Source organism: Protopterus annectens, chromosome 3.part1 (assembly GCF_019279795.1).
Source record: "Protopterus annectens isolate FY-2018-M chromosome 3.part1, PAN1.0, whole genome shotgun sequence".
NCBI lineage: Eukaryota > Metazoa > Chordata > Ceratodontiformes > Protopteridae > Protopterus > Protopterus annectens.
In genome coordinates, this window is record NC_056732.1 from 1,003,798,928 (window position 1) to 1,003,824,498 (window position 25,571).

General features: G+C 38.6%; 1 protein-coding gene across 1 annotated transcript in view; it reads left to right on the forward strand.

Moving 5' to 3' along the window:
• CPA6 (carboxypeptidase A6) overlaps positions 1–25,571 on the forward strand; it is a 1,209,807-nt gene that overhangs the window by 439,772 nt on the left and 744,464 nt on the right. The window contains exon 2 of the mRNA XM_044067161.1: positions 7,912–7,987. Coding sequence (XP_043923096.1) covers positions 7,912–7,987 — 76 coding nt within the window. The remainder of the gene's footprint in view (positions 1–7,911; positions 7,988–25,571) is intronic.

Genomic DNA, 25,571 nt, shown 5'->3' on the forward strand with positions numbered 1-25,571 from the left:
CCCGCCTTTTCTTTAAGGCTGGTTTTAAAGGTACAGAACTATTTAACCCAGGTGGGTTATCAGCAGCCAACTGTATGATCTATCTTAACTCTGCATATTCTGTGTCATTAACAATGCCACCCCCCCTTTTTCATCTGTGCAACATGCATAACCATAAAAACAAAACTATGATCTGGAAAGCTAGAAACATGTTGGTACAATGCATTATGTTTATCCTTCTGTCTAATAGATGACAAATGGTGCAATATTCTTGTTTTTAACTTACAATTAATTTTTCCAATATAAAAACTCAGACATGACTTGCAGCGTGCCAGGTAAACCACATTCTCTGCATGGCAATCTGCATAAAACTCAAATGTGTATTATTTTGTTTGTAACAGGACGTATAAAATAATTTAAACCATTCACATTTCAACATGTTTTACAATGTCTACAGGTAACAGTCCATGATCTCATGTGTGCAGAGGAAACACTGTTATCAGCTTTCTTATTTTTTAAACCAGGTTCTATGCATAACATATATTTTATATTACTATTTTGCTTGAAGGTAAATCTTGGCTTCTCATCTAAAATATCCTTCAAGTGATTATCACTTCTTAGTATCTTCCAGTTTTGCTTAATAATATCACATGTCCCTTCTTAGTATCTTCCAGTTTTGCTTAATAATATCACATATCCCATACACATTGTTACTATAATGTAGCATTACCTGGGGTTTGTTGTCATACTTATTAGATGGCTTCAACTTATCTCCCTGCTGTTCTTTATTATCAGAAAACCATGGTCTAGCCCTGGCTTCCCTATTAGATATTATACTGTTCTTAGTTTTTTTCTAGATTTTCCTTTGAATAGCCCTTTTCCTTAAGATATTCATTTAACAGATCTATTTCTTTGTAAAACTCATTATTGTCTGTGCACAGCCAAGAAACTCTATATCCTTGCCCTTGAGGTTCGAGAGAGTCCTTAAGGAAAGCTAAGAGGCTTGTGTTTTGCTACATCATTGTAAAAGTAATGAAGAAAATTGTATGCACTCTGACAGGTTTGAGCAGTGTTTATGGTAATTGGAGAGAAACAGCTAAGTAATGGGAAACTGTAATGGCTACCGGGGAGGGGACTGGTCCATTACCCTGCCTACGACTTCATTTGACTGTGGTCTGGCTGTAACATTATCCATTGTTTCTGAAACAATGGCAACTCCTTTAATTTTGTTTTAAACTATTCCATGGTTTCCTGTTTCAAATTTCAGTAGGTAGTTGCTGTGGCGACCCCTAACTGAGAAAAAGCCGAAAGAAGAAGAAGAAGAAGACTTGGTTCCAATAAGCTCAGTCTATTTTAGCAAAAGCTGTCTTACCAATTGTAGAATGAAAATGGGGTGTTTATAAAAATACATTCTCCAAGGTAATACATCTGCTGTCTATAGGCTAGTTCTACCAATAAAGGTGGACTGTGTTATCCTTTATTAATTTGAAAATAATAGTAACCAATAAAGGAGCAGGATTAATAGTAACTGGAAGCCAACAAGTCTCTTGCAGAAGCAGGGAGTGATGGGTGCATGAATCAGAAAGATTACCTTACAAGTTTTGTTAAGTCCAAACAATGCAAGTTATGTATTGTTACCAGAGTGAAGAAGTATTAAGGGAAGTCCATATTACAGTTTATGCATGAGTCCATCATTCACTATTTCTTTATGAGCAAAAATGGATAGAAAATGTGAGAGCCTTGTAACATACTTTTAGCTGGAACTGGGTGTTTGATAATGTTCCAAGATTGTAAAAGCAAAAAAAACCTTTGCAATATATTAGACATCTGTTTTATTGCCCCTTATCTAGGATTCACTGTTGAGATATGTAACATAGCATTGTGGTAATCAACAATGGAGTGTATGTAGGGTCAGTCAGAATGCATTTGGTTGTTGTTCACAGCATAACTTTTTCATGGGTGATAGCTACCCATTTCTATCCCTTTAAAGAGAACTCCTAATAATCATTGTCAGTTAAGTAAAGTATCAGTAAAGGATATCTAAAATCTAAGATTTGAATGAGCAAAGACAATCTCCTTCTGTTCCCCCCACGCCTTGCCTAGTAATCTTGGTTATGTCAGTGACTAGTCATGGATTGTTATAGAAGTCAGGTGTGACCCATAAGTATAGATGGCTGGAACCTGACATCACAGAGATTCAGAGGAGTTTGGAGATGTGAACAGAGAATTGAAGATGCAGAGAATCTTCCCTAGAAAAAGAAGCATTTTACCAGGGACTATATAACAGTGGAAGATCTTCTGCCTTATTGCTTAGAGCGGATCAAAGCTAGAGGGTTTATAATAACTTTATTTTACTCAGTACATGAATTGTTAAAAGCACTGTTTAAACTATTTTTCTCTTTAGGCCACAAATATAATTTTATTTTAGAAAAAGTCAGATGCTTAATCTTCTACACTGGTGGATGCATTGGGCATAAACCCTCAACTTATTTTTTTTTCTGAAATCCCAGCTTAACCTGTCACTGCTTAGTAAACAAGATGCACTTTTTTATTGTGATCTATGGTGATGAAATAACACCCTTTACATTGTTAAGGGCTTTACTGGCACATACCACTATTGCTGCAGACTGACTACAACTGTTTCTACTTGCTGTTTATAAATTTGTTCTAATGCCTGCGAGAGAGAGAAAACATACCTGCATCTGGTCATTGTGCTGTTTGTGAACAGTGTCTATGAAGGAGCATGCTTAGATTCTATGAACCTGTGCAGACTTTGTAACAGAAGGCTGTAAGAAAAGTCCACCTGATCCTGCATCTTTGATGAGATGGCTACAGAGCATCTTCTATAGAGGTTTGTGGCCACTCCTGATGGAATGGTAGTGATCGAGAAATCCATCGCAATACCATGAGCCACATCTCCACTGAAGATGGTAACTCAGCAGGAGGAGTTGTAGGCTTATGCTGGAGCATTCATGTGGAACACCAGCCAGGAGGGATGAGACTAAGTCTTCTGGACACAATTAACGGGGTATTACCTCTTTATTTTCCTAGACATAAAAGGAGCAGACTATGAAATAAATCAAGACATGTTTGCTCAAGCTGTAGTCATCTCAGATACCCAAGCTCACAAATTTCATGTGTGGCTTTTTCTACAAATAAAATGGTAAACTCTCAGTTATGTGAATTAAAACAAATAGCATCTTTATGGTCAGATCCAGAGGGTCGTAATATTAAAGAAACAATGGTAGAGATATTTGTAATTCATAGAGTTAAAAAGGCAGAAGCATCTGTAATTAAAAAGTGGGTGTGTCAGTCAGACTCAAAAGATTCTGAACATTTTATTATTGTGATCGAGAGACTTTTTTGCAATGAAAATTTATATAAATGGGAATCAGAAAGACAGAAAAGTCACTTGTTAAAACAGAAAAGGCAACTTCACATATACTCTTCTTCAAATATAGGAAAAGGAGTCATACAGTTAAATTATATAATACTTAGGCTAATTCTGATGAGAAAGCTAAACGCGCAGAGAAAACTGTGAATGGTGTAGAACCTATGGAATGTGACAAACCCTCTGCTACAATGACTGAAACTACATTTTGTTACTGAGCAATTGCCAAATTAAGTGTGCTGTGCTTGTGCCCATAGAGGAACTGCAGGGGTTGTTGGACTCTGACAGTATGGTCACCCTTGTTAAAGGCCAAAATATTTGCAGGCAGAAGACTGATAGAAAAAGCTGCGGAAGTATTATGTATCCATGAAGACAAAAAATGATGCTCCATTGCCTTGGTAGATTATTGCAACATGTGGATGTTGTACTGCATCTAACTCAAGGCATGATAAGTGGAAAAAATTCCCTTACTTTGAAAACATGTGTAAGCAACTAGAAAGGGGGTAGTGCTTTTATTAAACCATTTAACCTCAACTTAAAGCAGGGGACCCTAGAATAAACAGCTTGTAACTTCACATTTATGATCATCTGAATCAGGGGAGAAAGAGCTGTCCACAGTTGTGAATCTTAATAAGTTTGAGTTCAGTAAGGCCCAGGGATAATACTACAAAACTCTAGGGGAATTTGGGTATTGGTGAGCAAAATCATAACTTCTTGTCGAAATAGCAAATCACTGATCCACAAATAGGATCTTAGAATCATAGGAGGTTACTAGAGTAATGGCCCTGGGGCCCTTACAAGCCTAGCTAAGAGCTTATCCCCAAAAAGAAACATCAGTCAGCACTTGTCACCCATCAGTGAGGGACACAGGTGGAACCCCTGGGACAAATTTGTAGTTTCCCATCCACTCATCAAAGCTGTGCTTGAAGAGGGTCAGTAAGGTACTCTGTTTGACATGTATGAGAAGTCTATTCCAGAGATGGGGCAGCCTCTAGGATACAAACATGTCTCTCTGGCAGGTATTGTTGATGTCGCATATTAGATTCAGGCCTTTTGAGCGGGTAATGCGCGAGGAGTTAGATTTACAGATATGGAGCATCTTTAGCTGGGTAGGGTCCGAGATTGCCTTGTAGGAGAGAAACAAATCACCTGTGAGCAATCTGTACAGTACTGAGTAGAGTGATAGTGATTTGAGCTTGTCCACATAGGACAGGTGTTGGAGACCATGGATTCTCTTTGTGAGGTATTTCTGTGGCCTTTCTAGTTGGTGCAGATGTCTGAAGAGGTACATACCAAACAGGGCATTATACTCAATTATTGGTCTAATGAGGGAGGAGTATAGGGAGGTAATAACCTCCTTTTGTCTGAATGCAATCCCTTTACTTATGAGATGAACCAGGTAAAAGACTTTTCTGACCACTGCTGCTACATGATGGTTGAATGTCAGATTATCAACCTGAGTACCCAGGTCTCTCACCACAGGTTGTGTGTTTACGGGGTTGCCGTTGATATGGCAATCAGTATTGGCTGTGTTTCTGCCAAATGGTATGATGATACATTTTTTTGCATTTAGCTTGAGGCCATGATTCTGAGAAGTAAATGCCAAACAGTAGGCATCCCAGGACAGATCCCTGGGGAACTCCACTAGTGAAAGGTCTGCTATTGGAGGTGGAGGTGCCTATTTTGACCTTGAGGGTCCTGTCGGTGAGCCAGTTGACCACCCACCTGATGAGATAGGGATTTACACCAAGTTGTGTTAGCTTTTCATTGATGCCCGAGTGGGGGATTGTGTCAAAGGCCTTGGCCAAGTCAAGCAAGCTGTATGTACTGACTTTCCCTCATCCAGGGCCTTGGTGACAATCTAAAACAAGTCAACCAGTTTCAACAGGCAAGATCTTCCCTTGATGAATCTGAACTGGGTAGGGTTAAGTGCTTGGAGATTGCCTATGTCCTTGCTTATGAGATCCATAATAATATGCTCCATGAATTTACAGATCAGACTTGTCAAGCTAATGGGGTGATAGTTTCCAGGGTCAGTAGTGTCACCACCTTTGTGCAAGGGAATGACAATGGCAGTTCTCCACTTTGCTGGAATAAAGTCTGTACTTAGGCTTTGGTTGAATAGAGTGCTCAATGGTGAAACCAGTTCTTGCGGGAGATGGTGCAGAATACAATCTGGGATACTATCAGGTCCCATGGAAACTGTGTTCTTTGCCTTGGATAGGGCCTTTAACACTTGGGCTATGGAGATGTGAGGTGCAGGACAAGTATCAGGGATGTCAAAAGGGCCTTTGGCGGGGGACATTGGATGAAGTGTCTGCTAGCAGGTTGGCTAAGTCAACAGGATCAGTGTAAGTGATACTGTTAAGTACTAATTTGGAACAAACCTGGGCTTTGCCATAGACGTTCCTGGCATAATTGAAGAAGGCTTTGATGTTTCCCTTTGTTTTGGAGGCTAGTTTCAATTCATAATTGGTTTTAGAGGTTTGCACTAGTGATCTAATTTGCTTGTAATTCACTTTGAATAAAGGAGTTTTATTTGGTTTCAGCCTTTCATTTGGATTTCCAAGCAAGCTTTTCTTCTTCCTTTTTACCCTTGGACAACAGTTTCATCCTTTTGTTGTAAAGGCTGTTGACAGAGGATGTCCAACAAACAGGCTTGTGTTTCCTTGAGGAGCATGTTTTAGTTCTGTTGGGTATGGCTGAGTCCATGCAGTTGTACAGGTGCTTGTATACTGCATTGGCGTACTGTTCAGCATAGCTGTCTGCATCCTCTGAGGAGGGTGGTGGTGTGAAGCTACAGATACCCTCCCTTAGGAGGTTGTAATCAGCTTTTGAGAAGTTATTTAGCTTGATTATGGCTGGGGGTGGGGTAAGATAGAAACTTCGAATGAGACAGTCCGATGATCTGATCTCAGCAGAGAAGGACATACTATGGGAGTGGCGCAGTGGTCATCCATGTTGGTGACAACCAAGTCCAGAATGTTATCTCCCATTTTGGGGGATGAGACGAGCTGGTCTAGTGCATTAGAATTGATGAATTCAAGGAATCATTGAGTGGGTGCATTAGTGCAGGAATAGTTCACCCAGTCTATGGTGGGGTAGTTGAAGTCACCAAGGATCAGGGTGTTGGGGGGGGTGCTTTGATGGAGTCGAGTAGATCCAGGCAAGAGGAGTGGGTGTCCTGAATCATGGAGGGATAGCTTTTGATTAAACAGTATTCATCAAAATACAAAAACATTGATCTACAAATGATGAAAAAAGCAAGCAAAACTGTTTTACCCCACCCCCTGCTAATTATATATACCAGTTCTGTGGGGAAAGGGCATACTCCCTGGTTCTCACTGTACCATGATCTCTTACTAAAAATGCCATTACTTTTTGAACAGATAATTTTTAATCAGCTGTACCAGCTTTTCTTTAGTATCTAGGGATACAGGTTGCAAGCATGTGGGGATGACCTTTCACTTTTGCTTTTAATCATTGTTGCTGGGGTCCATTCAAATCAATTTATAACTCTGATAATAATGAATGTTTGTGATTTTTTGATTACTGGTGTTAGTTTTCATATAGATTTATAAGTAATATTGCAGTTTTCTTTCTCAATGTGTGTTGGATTGTGAGAGTATGGCGTCATCCCCCCACATGGGATTGCAGGGGGACTTTCCCTGCAAAAAAAAAAAATTATTGTATATTTATTTTTTAATGTTTTGAGTTATACAGAGTTTTGATGAACTGTGTATAGATAAGTTGTGTTTTGATCACTTGTGTTTAGATATTCCGTCTTTATAGACTCCTACTGTCTAATAGTATACTGACAGTGATTCACCAACTATGGACTTTCAAGTTGTGTCTATGATAGTGCGATTTTTGGCACTAATATATATAAGTAAGGCATAGCCCCCTTCCCACACATAGAGTTAATTACTGGATATATGTGTACATTGCATTGGTTTTCTGTTATACACAGTAGGATACAACTTGACAGCATACATTCTCAATGAATGCAATTAGCAATGAGATTTTTTTCAATACGGTGTGGATCAGCAATAGGAAAGGTCAGTAACTTTGTATACATACACACACACACACACACACACACACACACACACACACACACACACACACACACACATTTTTTTCATGCCTGCTGATTCACTGGTTCATCACAAGGATCATGCTTTATTGGTCAGTTTAATGTCTCATCCAAAGGATGTTACCTCAAAAGTGCAGCATCACCGTTATGCTGCATCGCAGTGTCAGTACTGGAAAAAAATAATTTAAGGGCCTAGTATGGGAACTGAACCATATAGCATCCGGAGGAAGTATGTTGCTTGTTGGGCCACCAACACTACACCAGAAAGCAATGCACTCTAAAGGTTCATGCAGTATTGTTAAACAAGATGTTTCTAAGTTGTGGTATAAATATAAGTGATGTTGCATGAGTGAACTGAATTACAATTATTAAGTCACATCACAGTAAACATATACTTAATTCACTCTTACTGTGACTTCTAATATGCTTGTTTTTCCTCCCACAGGGATCAAGTTATTAGAGTAACTCCAACAACAGATGAAGAAGCAGAAGTAGTTAGGAACATCAATCAACAGTTCAAGGTTCAAATCTTACTCCTTCCTAAAACAGCATGTTAACAATAGAAATCTAGCTCGTTGTTTTATTTAGTAACTTGATCACCTTTCTGGTTGAAGCTTTTTATACTTTCAAGTTATACAATTTATGCTTCTTCTACTTGTTGCATTTGTTAGGTAAGATGCCTTTGACATTTAAGCACCAGTGCAAGAAACATGAGTAACAAATAAAGGTTAGCTGTCAAAATACATTCTACTTTGCTCCAAATTTACGGCAGAACTATCATTTTTCCAGAACCAGTTCACATCCGGTCTTTATTAAACAATGTAGACTGCCAAGTCAGACCATCATCTGCCTTCTGTTTGCCCACTGAAAAATATCGTCTCATGAGCAGATCAGATGGGCAGAACAAATAACTCAAAGATTGGAAGAGGCCAGTTCAAGTCACAAGTTAAAGACACAATGCATTGAAATAACATTATACTAGTCTGGAAATGATTCCTAATTGTAATTGCATTACTCATTTTACTGTATCTATCCACAAATACTAGCAGAAAAAGGAAAGGGGATGTCAATACCAGAATTTTAAACAAAACATTCTGATTTGTTTAATTATTTGTTAACTCAATTGATCTTTTTCAACCTATATCAGCCATATCAGAGGTTACAAGGACAACCGGTGGACAGTCTTGAGTGGCCAATCAACATGGGAGAAAGCTTAAGTATCAGATGGAAGCCACACATTCAGGGGCCCAAACAAAACACTGCACAGGCAATAGCCAGAGGTCAGGATTAAACCATAAAAGTGATTAGCAACATAATAGTACCCATAATAGTAATAGGTCTGCAATTACAAATAATTACTTGTGTTGTAAAGAGTTATCAATGGGAAAAAAAGACAAATGGCAGATAATTGCAAGTGTCATGATGAATGTTCCCTGTCCCAAGTTAGACCACATGACAAGTGTTAGAGAATACTGAGGAAATGATAGATTATCTCTGAAGATAGTTACGTTACGTAGAAATTGTTCTCCAACCAACACATGAAAGCAAGGCCTTTAGTAAAGATTTAAGTAATTATTGTTAGGACAAGTGAATAACATTCTTCTAGAAGGAAAAATGATAATCTGTGTAAAAGGGCAACATTACAAAATGAAATATTACTCTAAGGAGTACATTAAAATAATGGCCATATTCACCACTGTTGTATGACTTAGAAGCTGCATGTGCACTCACTGAATGAATAAATACCCAAGGACTGGTATTCCCAGTGGCGTAGCTAGAGTTTGTGTCTTTGAGTTTGCTGCCCCTCCCCCTCACAAAATCAAATGGGATCCCCCATACACAGCCCTCCCCCACTGCAGCCATTCCAGTGTCCCATTACTTGGCTATTTTCCCCAGTAACCATAAACACATGTAATGTGCATACTGCTTTATACTTGACTTCTACAATAATTATTTGGATTTCATTTAAAACTTATTTTAAATTGAATAGCACACACACTGATAGACATCTGTTAAACAAATCAATACAGTCTCACAATGAAAACAGACTTAGCATTAAAGCTCCTCTGCCTTTGAAACTCACATTCATTGAAACAGCATTGAAATCCACATTCAAAGAAATGCATCTGGCCAGTGGCAGATAAAGTTTACCTTTGCGCTGTTTTCAAATCATAGGCCCCTTGCCTATTGAGGACCATGCAAACATAACGTGTTCTTTGATTCACCTTCCTGACTATCTTAAATTAAATTCCTTGTATAATACAACACACTTGTTAGCGTGTTTTAAATTTATTGTTTTGAACATTTTTTGCAGTAAGTATTGAAACAAAATACATGAACCAATAATGACAAAACTGCACGATTCAGAACATTACCATCATAAAAGTCTACTCAAACTTCTGTCGTTATAATCCGCCAATATCAGTAAATATGCACAATGTCTGCAGAAGTAAAAGTCATTTAAATAAGTCCACAATAAAGAGATCTATAACTAATGAAGAGGTTGCTGCTAACAAACAAATTTATATTTCATTGTTTCATCCACAAATAAAGTGCTTGTTGGCCTTGAAGAATAAATTGACTATATTACATTAAAAAATGATAAGCTAGTAATATTGCAATAGGTTAAGGGTGACAAACTGATAGCAGGTTCATAGTTACTAGATATCTCATCAAAAGGAAGACACTCTCAGGACTGCATCACCCACCCCCTTTAAAGTACAACACAGTATAGTATCAGCAATCCATCTATATACTGTGGGAGTAGAACCCACAGTCTTCTGCCTCAAAAGCAAGTATACTACCTGTTGTGCTACTAACAATTCAAACAGACTTAGCATAAGCAACACTAAACTTCTCTTCCCCTGAAACTCTCAGCTCCTTGTAAAATCCATTTTACATTCAACTAAATCTCTCAACTTTCAGCACAAGAAATCTGGAAAAAACTAGAATTTATTGGGTGGGGGACAAAGGCCCAAAACCAGGGACATATTTTAAACATTGCTTGTATAATCGAAGAAAGTTGCTAGAATAAAATGTTTTGTGTTGCCATGCATTTCCTGAAATATAGGATGACTGAAACTTAAATGGCTATCATTATTTAGTGAATTCAATTCTCACTGATTTGCCAGAAAACCACAAATGTTAAGAGGAACAGACCAAAAGTATTAGCGAAACATTCCAGACATTCTATGAAAACCTGGAGAGTTTAGAGCTTCCAAGTACTCCACTTACTTGGTGAAGACACTGGTTAGCAGTGAACACACACATTCAGTGAATTAAATGTTGTGTTTCACTTACTTGGTGAAGACACTGGTTAGCAGTGAATTGAGTGCTGTGAATTGAAAAGTGAAGAAGCAAAATTCCAACACTAGTTAGCAGCAAAACACTGGATTTAAACAGGATGTCTAACACACACACAGATGTGATGCATGATGTGTTGTGATTAAAGTATCAACAAACTATTGAAATATCAAGTAAGCAACTATTAAAGTATCAAATGCCGCCTGGGGTGGATTGCTCCTCTCGCCCACCCCCTCCCCTTTCTCCCTCCACCACATCTACACCACTGAGTATAGGTTGCATGATTTTCTGCAGAAAATGTAGAAGACTGCAGAAACTTAAACATAATTTGAAAGTTATTAGAATTATTAATGTGAAAAAGATGTCATAATTCATTATCTTTTATGGAAAAAAATGTAAACATCACTGTCGTGAATGGAGCATTGTGATTATGTTTTGATAGTGGGGAAAAATATAATCTACTTAGCACGTTCTATAGCATGAGACCCGAACATAACACTTGTCAGGTTTTTAACAATTGTTACACACCCCCAAGTGCTGTTATGATTGGGTCTTGCCTTACAGGCTAACAGCAGACACTGCTGGCCTGCATAGAATGGCCACAAATCATAAAACAGCTTTGTTTCTGCCTGCTGTCCATGTCTCTCAACTGTCCATGAGTTTGTTTCATGTCGTTGCTCTGGCTCTCATTTTTTTATTTTTTTTATTTTCTGGTAAATCACTAATAATTAGTCAGTCAATAAAGCTAGAAATTGGAATTTAATATTTATAGTTCATAAAATGCCTATTGTTTCAAAGCCTGTTGTTTATTAACATTTTAAGTGACTAAGGGCAATATTTAAAACCTGTCCCTAATTTTGATCACTTGTGACCACCTTGTTTTTGGATTTGTCCAGAATTCTTAAGTAAAGAAACTGTGAGGTATGCTGCTGTCTTTTTGACAGTGCTAAGTACTTTACCAGCTTTCAAACCAGCAAAACACATTGATCTCCTATCCTTTTTCTCCAGTAACTGGTAGTACATGAAGTAGACAAGACAATGAGAAACTCATAGGTAGTCTTTCTATCAATATCTGTCCTAACACCTCTTCTCAATGCCAAAAGTTATAATAATAATATGCCTGACCTTTTTGAAGGCACTTACAGACATTACCTATGGATGTGAATGACCATACAGTTGTCAATATTTGTCTTGATGGAGGCAAGGGCATCACTCTGTTTTATATGTAAAGGTAACTTATTCCATATATGAGGTACATAGTGAGTAATATATCCATAATAAATTATCTTTTTATAAAATCAACTGTTGAAGATCTAGTTGTATAAGGTTTTTCATAGTAGAGTTTATGAAGTCAGATAAAATGCATTCCATAGCTTCACAGATTAGAACAGTTTGGCCCATGGGTCTATTGGGATCAGTGCAGGGCCATCTCATGAAGGGGTATCACAACAGCCATTGTGTAGGGCCCTCTCATGATGGGGTATCACAACAGCCATTGTGTAGGGCCCTCTCATGAAGGGGTATCACAACAGCCATTGTCTACAGTCCTCTCATGAAGGGGTATCACAATAGCCATTGTGTACAGCCCTCTCATGAAGGGGTATCAGAACAGCCATTGTCTACAGTCCTCTCATGAAGGGGTATCACAACAGCCATTGTCTACAGTCCTCTCATGAAGGGGTATCACAACAGTCATTGTCTACAGCCCTCTCATGAAGGGGTATCACAACAGCAATTGTGTAGGGCCCTCTCATGAAGGGGTATCACAGCAGCCATTGTGTACAGACCTCTCAATGAGGGGTATCACAACAGCCATTGTCTACAGCCCTCTCATGAAGGGGTATCACAACAGCCATTGTCTACAGTCCTCTCATGAAGGGGTATCACAACAGCCATTGTGTACAGCCCTCTCATGAAGGGGTATCACAACAACCATTGTGTACAGCCCTCTCATGAAGGGGTATCACAACAGCCATTGTCTACAGCCCTCTCATGAATGGGTATCACAACAGAATTTTTTCATAATTCAGGGACATACCCTGTTAAGCTTAAATTAAACACATTGAGGAGATGTTTCATGTGATCATGTCTGGCACTATTAATTAGGCATCCAGATAAAATGTCTAGGCTTGTGAAAGTGGTATTTTTAGTTTTTGTGAGAATAGTGAGGACATGTTCCTTGATGAGCTAGGAACATTCTCTGATGATCCTGTGAGGTGTAATGGTTTCATGAAATTTGTGGAATTTTGATAATTATTTCTGGGGTGAAGTTTGCACTAAATTTATCTGCAAGTATGTTAAGTATATCTTAAGACCAGTTTAATTTCTCCAAGTCTTTAGAGTTTCTAGCACCATGATGGGAATAAACCCCATTCCTAAGTCAAAGTATGATTAAAGTTCATGAAATTAGCATTGTTTCAATATTTGATGTTAGCCAAAAGTGCTCTTTGCAGCACCCACAATGTGCCAATGATTGACTCCTTCTGTCATTCATATGGAGTTGCATGTAACAGAAGCATATCCAAATATGACTTAAATTCTTTTTTATAAGACCTGTTGCTCCTACTTCTATTGGAACTATTTGGGTATCTTTCTTCCACATTACCCTCATATTGCCTGCAAATACTGGTATTTCATGACTTTGTGTCTTTCTGTATATAAGAAACTGTAATCACTAGATGTAGTAATTTCAATGATCAATGCTACTTTGGATTTTTTTTCATGGACTATTATATTAAGATTTTTTGCATCTATTTTATGAACTGTTGGTAATAGGTGAACCCATGTGATATAAATTTCATCATTCTCTACAAAGGTTTGTGGCTCATGTTTCCAGTGCTTCTCAGCTACTTCAATATTGTAATGTTTGCACACTCTCCAATGCAACAGTCTTGCCACATTATTATGCCTTTCAGTATACAGGCCCTCTGCCATTAGTGTATCATACCCATCAACAAGATGTGTGCAATGGACTTTGTAAACCGACGTGTATGTAGTCCACTATCCTGGGCCACCAATATCAACCTTTCATCTTGGTTTAAATTCACATGTCTTTATCCATTCCTGTGTCAGATCCTGATCATCATGATGTTCTTCCAGAAGTTTTCCGTACCTGTAATTATATTTATGCCTTTTCCACATTTCTTGCATTCTCATCTGATTCTTCTCCTTATAATCTTTCTTTTGTTTTTGGCATATGCAGTTGCTGCTTGATTTTTGTCTGGTTTGGTTTTCATTCCTGCTTGACAGCAATATATTTATGCTAAACTAAGCAAGGAAGTTATCTTAGATTTGTTCTCCTCATGTTTCAAAACTTTCACTATGTTTGGATCTGATGAGGTCAGCAAATATTTATGTAGTCCAATGATTGCAGATCTATACATGTAATTAATAATGAGGAGGCCCATATCGCCTTCAGAACCAGGGATATATATATATATATATATATATATATATATATATACAGTATGGATATACACTCATTTTTATATATAATTTTATTTATTTATTTATTTTTATTTTTCTTGTTTTCCTGTCCAGATAATCCAATACCTTTCAGGGCCAGTCAGTCACCCCAAAAATGTAAGTTAGAACATGAAGTGAAAAATATTTTATAGCTTGGACTTTGTTTCTAGATGTCAGGGCTATTTTCAGTATTAATTTTAGTCTGCTAAATATTCTTTACTGAGTTTTGTTGCATGTATTCATGTTTTATTGCTGATCCTTCATCAGTTCCCAAATATCTATACATTCCCTCCTGCTCAAAGTTCCTTTATATCACATTCCTGTCCCAAACTTGCATTTTCTTGCTGCAGCCTTTCCTGCTTTAAAGGCTGCTTTTGCATATTTATCAAGACCAAATGACATTGTTATATTATCTGAAAAAGTTTTGACCACTTCCAATTGTGCTTTCATCTCCTCATCTGATGAACTATACAGTTGTCAATCATCCACAAAAAGAAGCTGAGAAGACTTTACACCTTGCTGCTGTCTGGGAGACAAATTGTAACCATGATCTAATTTAAGTAGACAGCTTAATGGGTTAAGGGCAATACAAAAGACCAGCAGTGACAGAGCCACCCTGGAATATACCCCTTTGAATTTTTATCCCTGGGATAATTTGTTCTTAATGGCTTGGTGGTCTCTAAGTTGTAATTGATGAATGTGGAGTGTATCTTATACATTTGTAAGCACTCCTTTATCCAGGAATGCTGGTTGCTCTTAAATGCTTTTTTGTAATCTATCCATGACATACTTAGATTCTTCCCCTTTTTACAATTGTCCAATATCAGTCTATCTAACAAAAATGATCCTTTGTTCCACATGACTTTCTTTTGTTACCATTTTGTTCTATTGCCATGATTGAGTTTTCTTGTAAATGACTAAACTCTGTTGGCATCAATTCCAGCATATAGTTCATACATTGTAAGAAGGCAAATTACTGGTCTATAGTTCTTAGGATAGCTTGCAGGTCCACTCTTAAAGTGGAGTATCATTTTTCCTGTTGCTAACCAGGTCGGTGTGTGTTGGGGTGTGCATATAAGTAGTTCTTACTCAGGTTTAAATCTGTGTGTAACAATGTTAATACTATTAGCCAGAAGTTAGGTACTGCATCTGAGTCTAGGGTTTGACATTTAGGAGCTTTTCTTAATTTTGTTAACGTTTCTCTGGCCATTACTTCATCCCATTTTATATCCTGTACATTTGAATTCCTCACTGTTTCTTTAATGTCTATCCCATTCAGCATCTTTGTTATTTCCCACAGGATCTATATAGATATTTCTCAGAAATGTGTCTGTTTCTTCTTTTTCAGTGGTGTTTCTATTCTTTTTGCTTTGTGTATCAATTCTCTATCAAACTTTTTGGATCATCAATAAATTGCTTATTTTATACTTTTCCTTTATATTTATCTGCATATCTTCTAGGTTTTTCTGCCTGTGCTGATAACTTTAGTTTATTATTTGCAATTGTGCACAATCGATCCTAGTCTGTTCTAATACTGCACATTGATTTTATCACGTCAAAAATATTTTGTTGATCTGCTCCCTCTTCTATACTCTTCTAACAGTGACACGTCTTGTCTTAATTGCTTTGTAATTTTCACTATTCAATGCCTCCACGATGGCATTTGATTTCTCCCGTTATTTAAATTGCCTTGTATTTTTGTGGTAAGAATTTATGTTTATAATTTAGCTGCACTATAATATATCTTATTGACTTCTTTTACATCACATAAATTTCTGTTAATAGTCTCGATTACTGTGTTCATTTGTTTTATCAGACTTCTAACATTTTGGGACTCATTGACTTCCTATAATCTATTTCTTTAATCGATCTTACTATGGTGATTAATTTTGACTTTTGACAGTTCTTCTTGTACAAGTTTTTTTTTTCTCTAATTTCTCTCAATCTTTTTGAATATCTTCTTTCAGGAAATTTTAAGGTTCTCGCATAATAGTAACAATACATAATTTCTTTCTTATCCTCAGTAAGTCCACATTATCATTTTTATGTTTCCTTTTTGGCCTGTCAGTTTTTGTGTTTTTTTTGTGGACAGCAACTTTCTTTTATAAGAAGGGGGGCATCCTCCTCCTGACCATCGCCTAACCCCATTGAAGGAATATTTCCATATCTTGAGAACTCTACCATTTTTTTCCAGTCCTGGCACTAGTGCGCCTACCAGGATTGGATACTTTTTTATCCTAGGACTTCTGCACCCAGCTGTCTTTTTGTCCATGATTTATGCCATATAATATACAATCTATATATATCAGTGTTGTCTTGGTAGGATTCTGTAAAAACAGGGTCCACCTCTTGAAGGTACTCACCAAGACTTGAGGATGAATTCAGTTCCAGGAATACTACTCTTCCGTGCTTGCTGATTTTATCACCTTTCCATAGGATTATAGGAGGTTACTAGGATAATGGCCCAAGGGCCCTTACAAGCCAAGCCAAATTCAACCCTTGTTCCCAAGAGTGTCCATTTAAAGCAGACACTAAAATCATCACCTACTGCCCCTGTTCAAGAGGGACACAGGTTGAACCCCTGGGGTGAATTTCCAATTACCCATCCAATCATCCAAAGTGAGCTTAAATAGAGTCAACAAAGGGCTCTGTTTAACATGAATTGGAAGTCTGTTCCAAAAGTGAGGCAACCTCTGGGAGACAAATCTGTCACTCCAGCAGGTTCTGCTGACGTTGCATACTAGGTTAAGGTACTTAGAGAGAGTCACCCATGTGCAATTTGACTTGTGAATGTGCTGCATTCCCATTAAAGCAGGGTCAAATATTGCCTTACATGTACGGCACATGACGCCTATGAGTAGTCTGTACAATACAAAGTAAAGTGACAGTGATTTCAGTCTATCCACAAAGCCTTCTTCAGCTATGTTAGAAACCTGGGCGGAAACCCACAGATATGCTCAGAGTTAGTTCACAACAACAAAAAATACACTGAACCCACAGATATTGCCAACATTCTGGCTGACAGGTTCAGTGCAAATTTCTCCCCTCCCTCACCCCCAAAAGAAGAAATACTTATCCCAGCTGAATGTAATCTTCCTGTCATCTCAGATGTCCAAGTGAGAACCGCCCTCAACAAAGCTAAAAACACAGCATCAATGGGACCTGACGGTATCCCAGGTTGCGTGCTACGTGAACTCCAAGAGGAGCTAAACCCGCACATAAAAATGCTATTTAACCTTAGCCTTACTACAGGATATGTACCTGAACACTGGCGTACAGCAACAGTGGTCCCACTCCACAAAGGGGGTACCTCTACAGACCCTGAGAACTACCACCCCATAAGCTTAACCAGCCTGGTCTGCAAAGCTATGGAAAGAATCATTATGAAACTCATAAACAGAGACATAGGGGACCTACAAACACTTAACCCCACCCAGTTCAGCTTTGTAAAGGGCAGAACCTGCCTTTTGAACCTGGTTAACTTTTTTGAAACAGTCACTAGAGCCATTGATGAGGGCAAAGCAGTCCATACAGCCTACCTGGACTTGGCTAAGGCCTTCGACACAATACCCCAGTCAGGCATCATAGATAAGCTCAACAGCTTAAACGTAAACCCTTATGTCACTAGATGGGTTGCAAACTGGCTAAAGGACAGAACCCATAAAGTTAAAATCGCTGGAGCAATGTCAGACTCAAAGCCAGTCACAAGTGGTGTCCCACAGGGATCTGTCCTGGGACCCCTCTTGTTCGGCATTTATTTCTCAGATGTTAAAGCAAACATGGGAGGGTTGTAGCTGACAAAGTTCGCAGATGACTGCAAACTAGGCGCCATAGTCGATACACCAGCGGACACATACATCCTACAAAAAGGCCTCATAGAAACGGACAACTGGTGCTGGAGTCACAGCCTTAAACTAAATGCCAAAAAATGTATAGTCATCCCCTTTGGGAAAAACAAAGTACCCACAAATTATCACATAGACAGCAACCCACTGGGTATGGAAAAAGTAATCAGAGACCTAGGGACCCAAGTCGACAGTGACCTCTCATTTGACACCCACGTTGCCAAAGTGGTTAGAAAAACATTCTACCTTGCACACCTCATCATGAAGGGATTCACATCCAGATCCAAGGATATCATTGTACCCCTATACTCCTCTCTCATCAGACCCATGATTGAGTACAATGCCCCATTTGGTATGTACCTCACCCGGCATTTGCAACAGCTGGAGAGACCACAAAAGTACCTCACCAAGAGGATCATGGGTCTCCAACATATGTCTTATTCTGCCAGACTAAAGAAACTTCAGCTCTATTCAGTAGCATACCGCCTGCTCAGAGGTGATCTCTGCCTGACGTACAAGGCCATGTCCAATCAGGATCTGATGGACATGCTCCACCTCAAAAAATCCAAATCCATCAGGACCACAAGAGCTAAAGACTTAAACCGCGGCACAAGTATGAATAGGACATGCTGGAGGGATAGATTCATAACCCAGAGGCTTCCCATGCTTTGGAACAAGATCCCAGTTCATATTAGGCAGAGCCCCTCACTGACTCTCTTCAAGAGAAATCTTGATGAGTGGATGGGAGATTGTAAGTTTACCAAAGGGGTTACATCTGTGTCACTGCTAGACAGGGGCACAGTAAACTAATTCTATTATATAAGGGGACCTTCATTGTGTCACTACTAGACAGAGGCACAGTATTCTAAATTTATTCTGTACATTTTTGTACCATTTCATGGGGTGGTAAAAGCCACATCATTATGGCTAGGCTTACAAATGCCCCAGGGCAGATAGCCTAGTACTAAACTATGAAACTATGAAACTATATGACAAATGCTGGAGATCCTGAATTTTCTTTGTAAGGAACCATTGTGGTCTCTCCAATTGCTGAAGGTGCTTGGAAAGGTACATACAAAAGGGAGCATTGTACTCTATTATTTGCCTAATGAGGGAAGAGTACATGGGGATTATAACCACTTTTTTTCTGGAGGTGATGCCTTTACTTATGAGATGAGCAATATAAAATGCCCTTCTTACCAATGTGGAGACATGGTGATCAAAGGTGAGGCACCCAGGTCTCTCATCACTGAATGGGTGCTTAGGGTAATGCTGTTGATGTGGTATTTTGCAGGAACATCACCCTTACTGAAGGGAATGATAATGCATTTTTTTTGCATTTAGTTTAAGACCATGACTTTGGCACTAATCATTAGTCTGCATAAGTCCCTCTTGCAGGATATTGACATTGTTTGGAGACTCAATGACCGTTCCATGTTTGCAGTCATCAGCAAACCTTGTCAGCCTCAGACCTTTAGTTTTTGCCTGGACTTCGGAGAAATAGATTCTGAACAGCAGGGGTCCCAGAACTAATCCCTATGGAGCACCACTGATTACAGGTCATTTGGTGGAGGTAAAATCCCCAGTTTTGACTGTATGAGTTCTATCAATGAACCAGTTTGCAACCCACCTGACAGTATATGGGTTGATACCAAACTGAGTGAGTTTATCAATGATGCCTGAGTGGGGGATTGTGTCAAAGGACTTGGCTAAGTCTAGAGAGACCATATGGACAGATTTACCCTCGTCTAGGGCTTTGATGACTGTCTCGAAGAAGTCCACCAAGTTTAACAGGCATGATCACCCCCTGACAAAGCCAGATTGGGTGGGATCAAATGTTTGGAGATTTCTTATATCTTTGGTGATAAGGTCCATGCTGATTTGCTTCATGGCCTTACAGATAAGGCTGGTCAAGCTAATGGATCTATAGTTCCAAGGGTCAGTGGATGCATCCCCTTTTTGCAAAGGGATGACATTAGCTGTTTTCCATTTCTCTGGGATGAAGCTAGTGCTTAGCCTGTGATTTAAAAGAGTACCCAGGGCTGTTGCTAATTACTGTTTTGAACAGTGTTGAACACGGACTGAGATGTTATCTGGTCCCATAGGTGCTATGTTTTTGGTCTTGGAGAGGATGTTTATGACCTGCTCCTTAGAGATACTAGGTGGTGGGGTGCTTTGTGGAATGTGTGGCAGGGACGAGGGGCATTACACTGGGGGTGATGCAACATCCTCCATGCTGATAAGCACCAGATCCAGGATATTTGAACCCCTTGTGGGGGTATCAACCAGCTGATCCAGGGCATTGGAGTTAACAAATTCCAAATACCTTTGGGCAAGTGAGTTAGAGCACATTTAATATACCCAGTCAACAGATGGGTAATTAAATTCACCCAAAATCAGGGTGTTTCATTGTATCTTGATTGACTCAAGTAGATCCAAGTAAGCTGATTGGCTGTCCTGTTTCATGGAGTGGGTCCTATAACTGCCAATGACTTGAAGAGGGGTCTTACCAACAGTCAACTGCACCTGAAGTAATTCCAGGGAATCATGCTGTGTGACCAAACTAGAAGTGTATTTATCTTTAATGAATAATGATACAATACCGCCTTTAGTTCTCATGCCTTCATTTCGTGGTCTGAATGTGTGGAAGGAGGTGCAACACAGTATGGCTGGGTGATTTCAGCAACCTTAAATCAGGTTTCTCTGACTGCACAACTGTCAGCATCTTCCAAGTTAAGGGCTGCTTTCAGTGAGTGCAGTTTCAGGTTTAGACTCCTAGAATTTAGCAGCATGATCTTGAGGTTGGTTTTAGAGATTATTTTTACATCGGAAGTTTTGTTCTTGTGACATTAACTAAAAAAGGCACTATAGGGGTGGAAAGAGACAGCCAGTAGCCAAAATCCCAGGGGTGACAGATGAAGACCATCTCTGGCAAAGCATCGAGGTCTGTCGACCATATCATCCCGGGCTGACAGATATTGGATCCCCTAAGAATGACACCAATTGTTGAAGTCAATTGTTTTTTGTTTGTATTGTGGCATCATCCTAGGTGAAGGTAAAATGCTGTTCAATGCTAGGGACATACCTGCCTGGAACACATATTCAGAGAGCTCAGTCACGTCTCTCTTCATATAGTCCAGTGAGGTATGTCTCAAGTCGTTCACACCAACATGGACTATGACGGAGTCATAGCAGTACCTGTTGTTGAGAGACTCGAGTCCATGTGTGATGTGGCAGATCCTGACACCTGACAGACAGCTGACCATGACCTTTTCCTTATCCAGCCTGGTGAGTGGGACATCTGTGTGTCACAATGGAGTTGCCTATGACTAAGATGTTTGGTTTTGTGTTATGACTTAGGGGCTTGTCTGATGAGACACAGGTGTTATGTGTACTATGTTTTGCAGGGGATATATTATGTAAAGCCTGCTTGTGTTTGGGAGGTCTCTGGTGTTTAGGTAAGCTTCTGGTATGGGCCTCCGCATATGTAGCTTTATGTGTTGTTGGTTTGGAAGGTGCAGGAGGTAAGGTGTGCATGCTGACAACCTGCTTAATACCAGATGTATTGACTGGTGAGCAAGAGAGCCTGGATTCTAGGTTCTTAATATAGCTGCATCTCTTACATCTTGAACTTGTCTGAACTAGAAGAAGAGGGTTGTCAGTGTACTTGAGGCAATTGCTACATTGCCTCAGGATGCCCATGTCGACCAAGCTGGCTGGAGAAACTGTGGGAAATTGTTCATTCATAATGCTAGGTAAGTTAATGTGGTCAGAAACAGGGAGAGGACAAGAAGGACCAGGTAAAGTAGAGAACAGCAGAAGTGGTAAAAACATTTGAAGGGCTAATGGGTAAAATCTGTGTTGGTACCTCAGGAGCTTCTCTGAATGTAATACCTGTTTAGTGAGGTACAGTCATGAGAACTCACCGATGGAGCACCAGCAGAGTCCTACGGGAAAATTTGAAGGCAAAAATGTTTGCGCCTATAGCCACCAATGGTATCCACCTCAGTGCAGCAGTGCTCGATGCACAAACCCACACAAAAGTTGTGCTTATGTAGCAAACACGAGCAAACTGATTTAAACAAATTAACCAATAAAAAAGCTCAAAACTAAACACTGTTCCCAAAACTTTCAATCAAATGAGTTCTAACTGCATACTCCTGCCACAAAGGTGCAGGGGAGCTTCTCCAACAAATGATAGCCTGGATTAGTGCTCAAGTTATCCAAACAGAACTAGATTCAGCAGGTCTGAATTTAGTCTATGCTGCAGCAAATGAAGTGTAACAATTCAGTAAAAACAGCTCAAACAAACAGTGATATAGGGAAAATACAGTTCAAAAGTGCAAAATACAGTGAAAAATTCTACTTATGTTTTACAGAAATCAGCAGATGCCTTGAATTGATCAGATAAATGCAGTAGAGCAGTAGCTGGTCACCAAACTCTGTGGAGCTTTGTCAAAACAAGTGCAACTGGCACAAATAAATCTGAACCCTGTTCTAGCAACCATCAATCAGATGAGTTCTGGACCCCAGAGTGAGTGATACCATATTGGATTAGTTCAGAGCATTGCAGGATGTTATTTTTAATATTCTGAGATGATTAAAGAAAATGATTGAAGAAAATGGCCCATGATATCCAACTACTTTGCTGGAGTCAGCTTCTCACAATTTTAGTGGATTTGTATGTGAGCACAGCATTTTTTTACTTCTTCCCTTTACCCTTTTGTCATGACAAATAATCTTTTTCCTAACATTTCTTGTCAGAAACTAATCTCTTCTGCTCCCTGTATCAATGGAAAAAGCCACATCTTTCTTACAATGCTTAAACTCTTATTTTGAAAGTGCTCCAGTTGTTGAGCTTTTTCATCAACAGGCACCCTCACCATTTATACTGTATTAGAGAAATAACGTTTCACACTGCTGTGTTTACTTGGAGTTTATCAAGGCTATATGACTTAGGTGTCACAAAATCTTTGGGCATATTTAATCAACAATAGTGCAGGGACACAGCAGGCAACACACTCATCTGTGGTGCTTGATGAGCAGAAGGCTGTGAGTTCTATTTCCACTACAAGTGAATGGATTACTGACACTACAGTGCAGCACTGGGGGATGCTGCACTCCCAAGTGTGTCATCCTTTGGATGAGAAATTAAACTGAGGTCACATCTGCATGAGATGGTGGTAGCAAAGGGGGATGTAAAAGATCCCATGGCACCTGTTGATAGGGTAGGTGTCCTGTATTTATATACAAAAAAAACTCTTATTTACAAAATATTTACATATTTACAAATATTTGCAAATGAACAAATGTATGCCTATACAAACCTGTTTACACATGTTCATAATTTCCTTTACAAGTGCGCTAAATGTCCATCCCTATTAGACCCCCACTCCTTTTCCTTAACCATTCGATTTTACTTAATATTGTTGGCAAAATTAATTTACCAGCATAATCACAATTATTCTTCCAGTCTATAATGTATCCATCCATGTTTATTTTATCTACTTATTTTATCTCTTTGAAAAAATCCTCTTTGCATAGTTTTCCCCATAACTTTTTTTTTGTCTTACATTTCAAAAACACATGTTCCATACTTTCTTCTTCTTGGCAATGTAAACATATTCTATCACTTTTCTTTTTATATGGCATACTATAGCCTTTTACTGGCAATTTATCTATTACCAGCTCCACAAAATCTTGACATTCTGCTTTCTGATTACACCATTTGCTACTTATTTTATAGTTTTTTTTCATCTGTTCAGTTTTTCCATGGTTTTACATAGTAATGTTTTATTATTAGATTCTTATACTATATTTTTCAAACTTTTTGTATATCATCAATTTTTATTTTCCACAATTTTTTTTTCTTGGTAATGTTTTATTTCTTTATTAACACATTCCTTTTCTCTTTAACTTTTTTTACCATACCCCCATATTTATCGTACTTATATTTATACAAGTGTATTACTAATCTTGCATCTTTTTCATTTAACCACTTTAACACTTTATACAAATGTAATGAAGCAACATATACCACTGGGTTAATTAACCTTAAACCTCCTTCCTCTTTATTTACATATAAAACTTCTGTTTTACTGGGTTTAATCTACAACCCATATAAATGAAAAAAATCTGCAATAATTCTTTTTCAAATACTGTTGGAAACATAAATGCATTTGCTAAGTATGCTATTTTCCCATCAGTACTGAATTTATCAAAAAAAAACTTTTTTCTGAATGATAATGTGCATGTTCTACAGAAAAGACAGGTTTGTTTTATTTATTCTATTGTTTTCCCCATTAAATTCTACTTACATATATATTCCCAAATGTGATGCCTAACAGAAATCTCATTCATTGTAAAATATATACCCCCTATCTTTATTACATCACCTAAACCTTTTGCTCTCTAGATTCAAATGGTCCTTCTATTTCCATTACTTGTTTGTTATGAAGAATTCTCAGCTAGGCTGATTTCACTTAAGTCCTTACAATGTCCTAGGGCTCTGAATACTCACAGGGATAAATGGAAAATGTTTTTAGTCTGTACTTCTATCAAGGACACAGACCTGTCTTCCGTACATAATGCCACTTGTCTTTCAATATCTTTCGGAGCTCTTTGATGCTGGCCTTAACACTTTTTCCATCAAAGTCCATTTAGGTGCTTTTTCTAATTTCCTTGCAAGTCAAAATTTCAAACCTTTAGGAATCATTAAAGTTAGCAAGTCCTTTCTCTGTGGTACATCTGTTATTTGACAATCAGTCAGATGGTCAGGTCCCCCAGGATACCTTTTATGTTTAAAAAGCTCACCCCCCCCCCCCAAACTGCTTATTCAACAGAGTTGAAGCATTTCTTTTGGAAGACATTATTTTAGCTGCAGCAATTAGTTTAGCCAGATGCCTTTCTGAGCTTCAGTTCTCATCCATGACCCCCACCACATCTTGTCCTTCACAAAAAAGCATTTCACTGCATACCAGTCCCTCTTTCATGCCTAAGACAGCTACCAAGACACAGAAGCAGTCAGTTCATTTGCCATTTACTCTTTTTACCGTGTTATAACAAAAGCATTTTCTTTAGTTCATGGAGATTCACATGCATTTCTGCTGTTCTATAGACAGGAGCAGACACAGAAGGTTGGATGGTTAGCTGTTTTTCTCCTTTGTGCTTGAAGACAAGAGGATACAAAAAAATACTTATCTGAATAACATTCCTATTTTTGCTGTCTTCTGTTATAACAAATACAAAAAAAATCTCTGCAAGAATCTCCTGATGTGCATTCTATCAGAGCTATATCCAGATCCACAACTGCCTCTCTTAATGCATCCTTGGACTATATTTGTGCAGCTGCTCTGTGGTTCTCTTAAACACGCTGAAACTTGACCTCTTGTTCTGCATCATTGTTAAGGGCTACAATCATCAGTGATATGTTTCCACGGGGCAGCTTCCCAAAGACTGAGTTCCTACAGCTGTAGGTCTTTGATATCCAGTA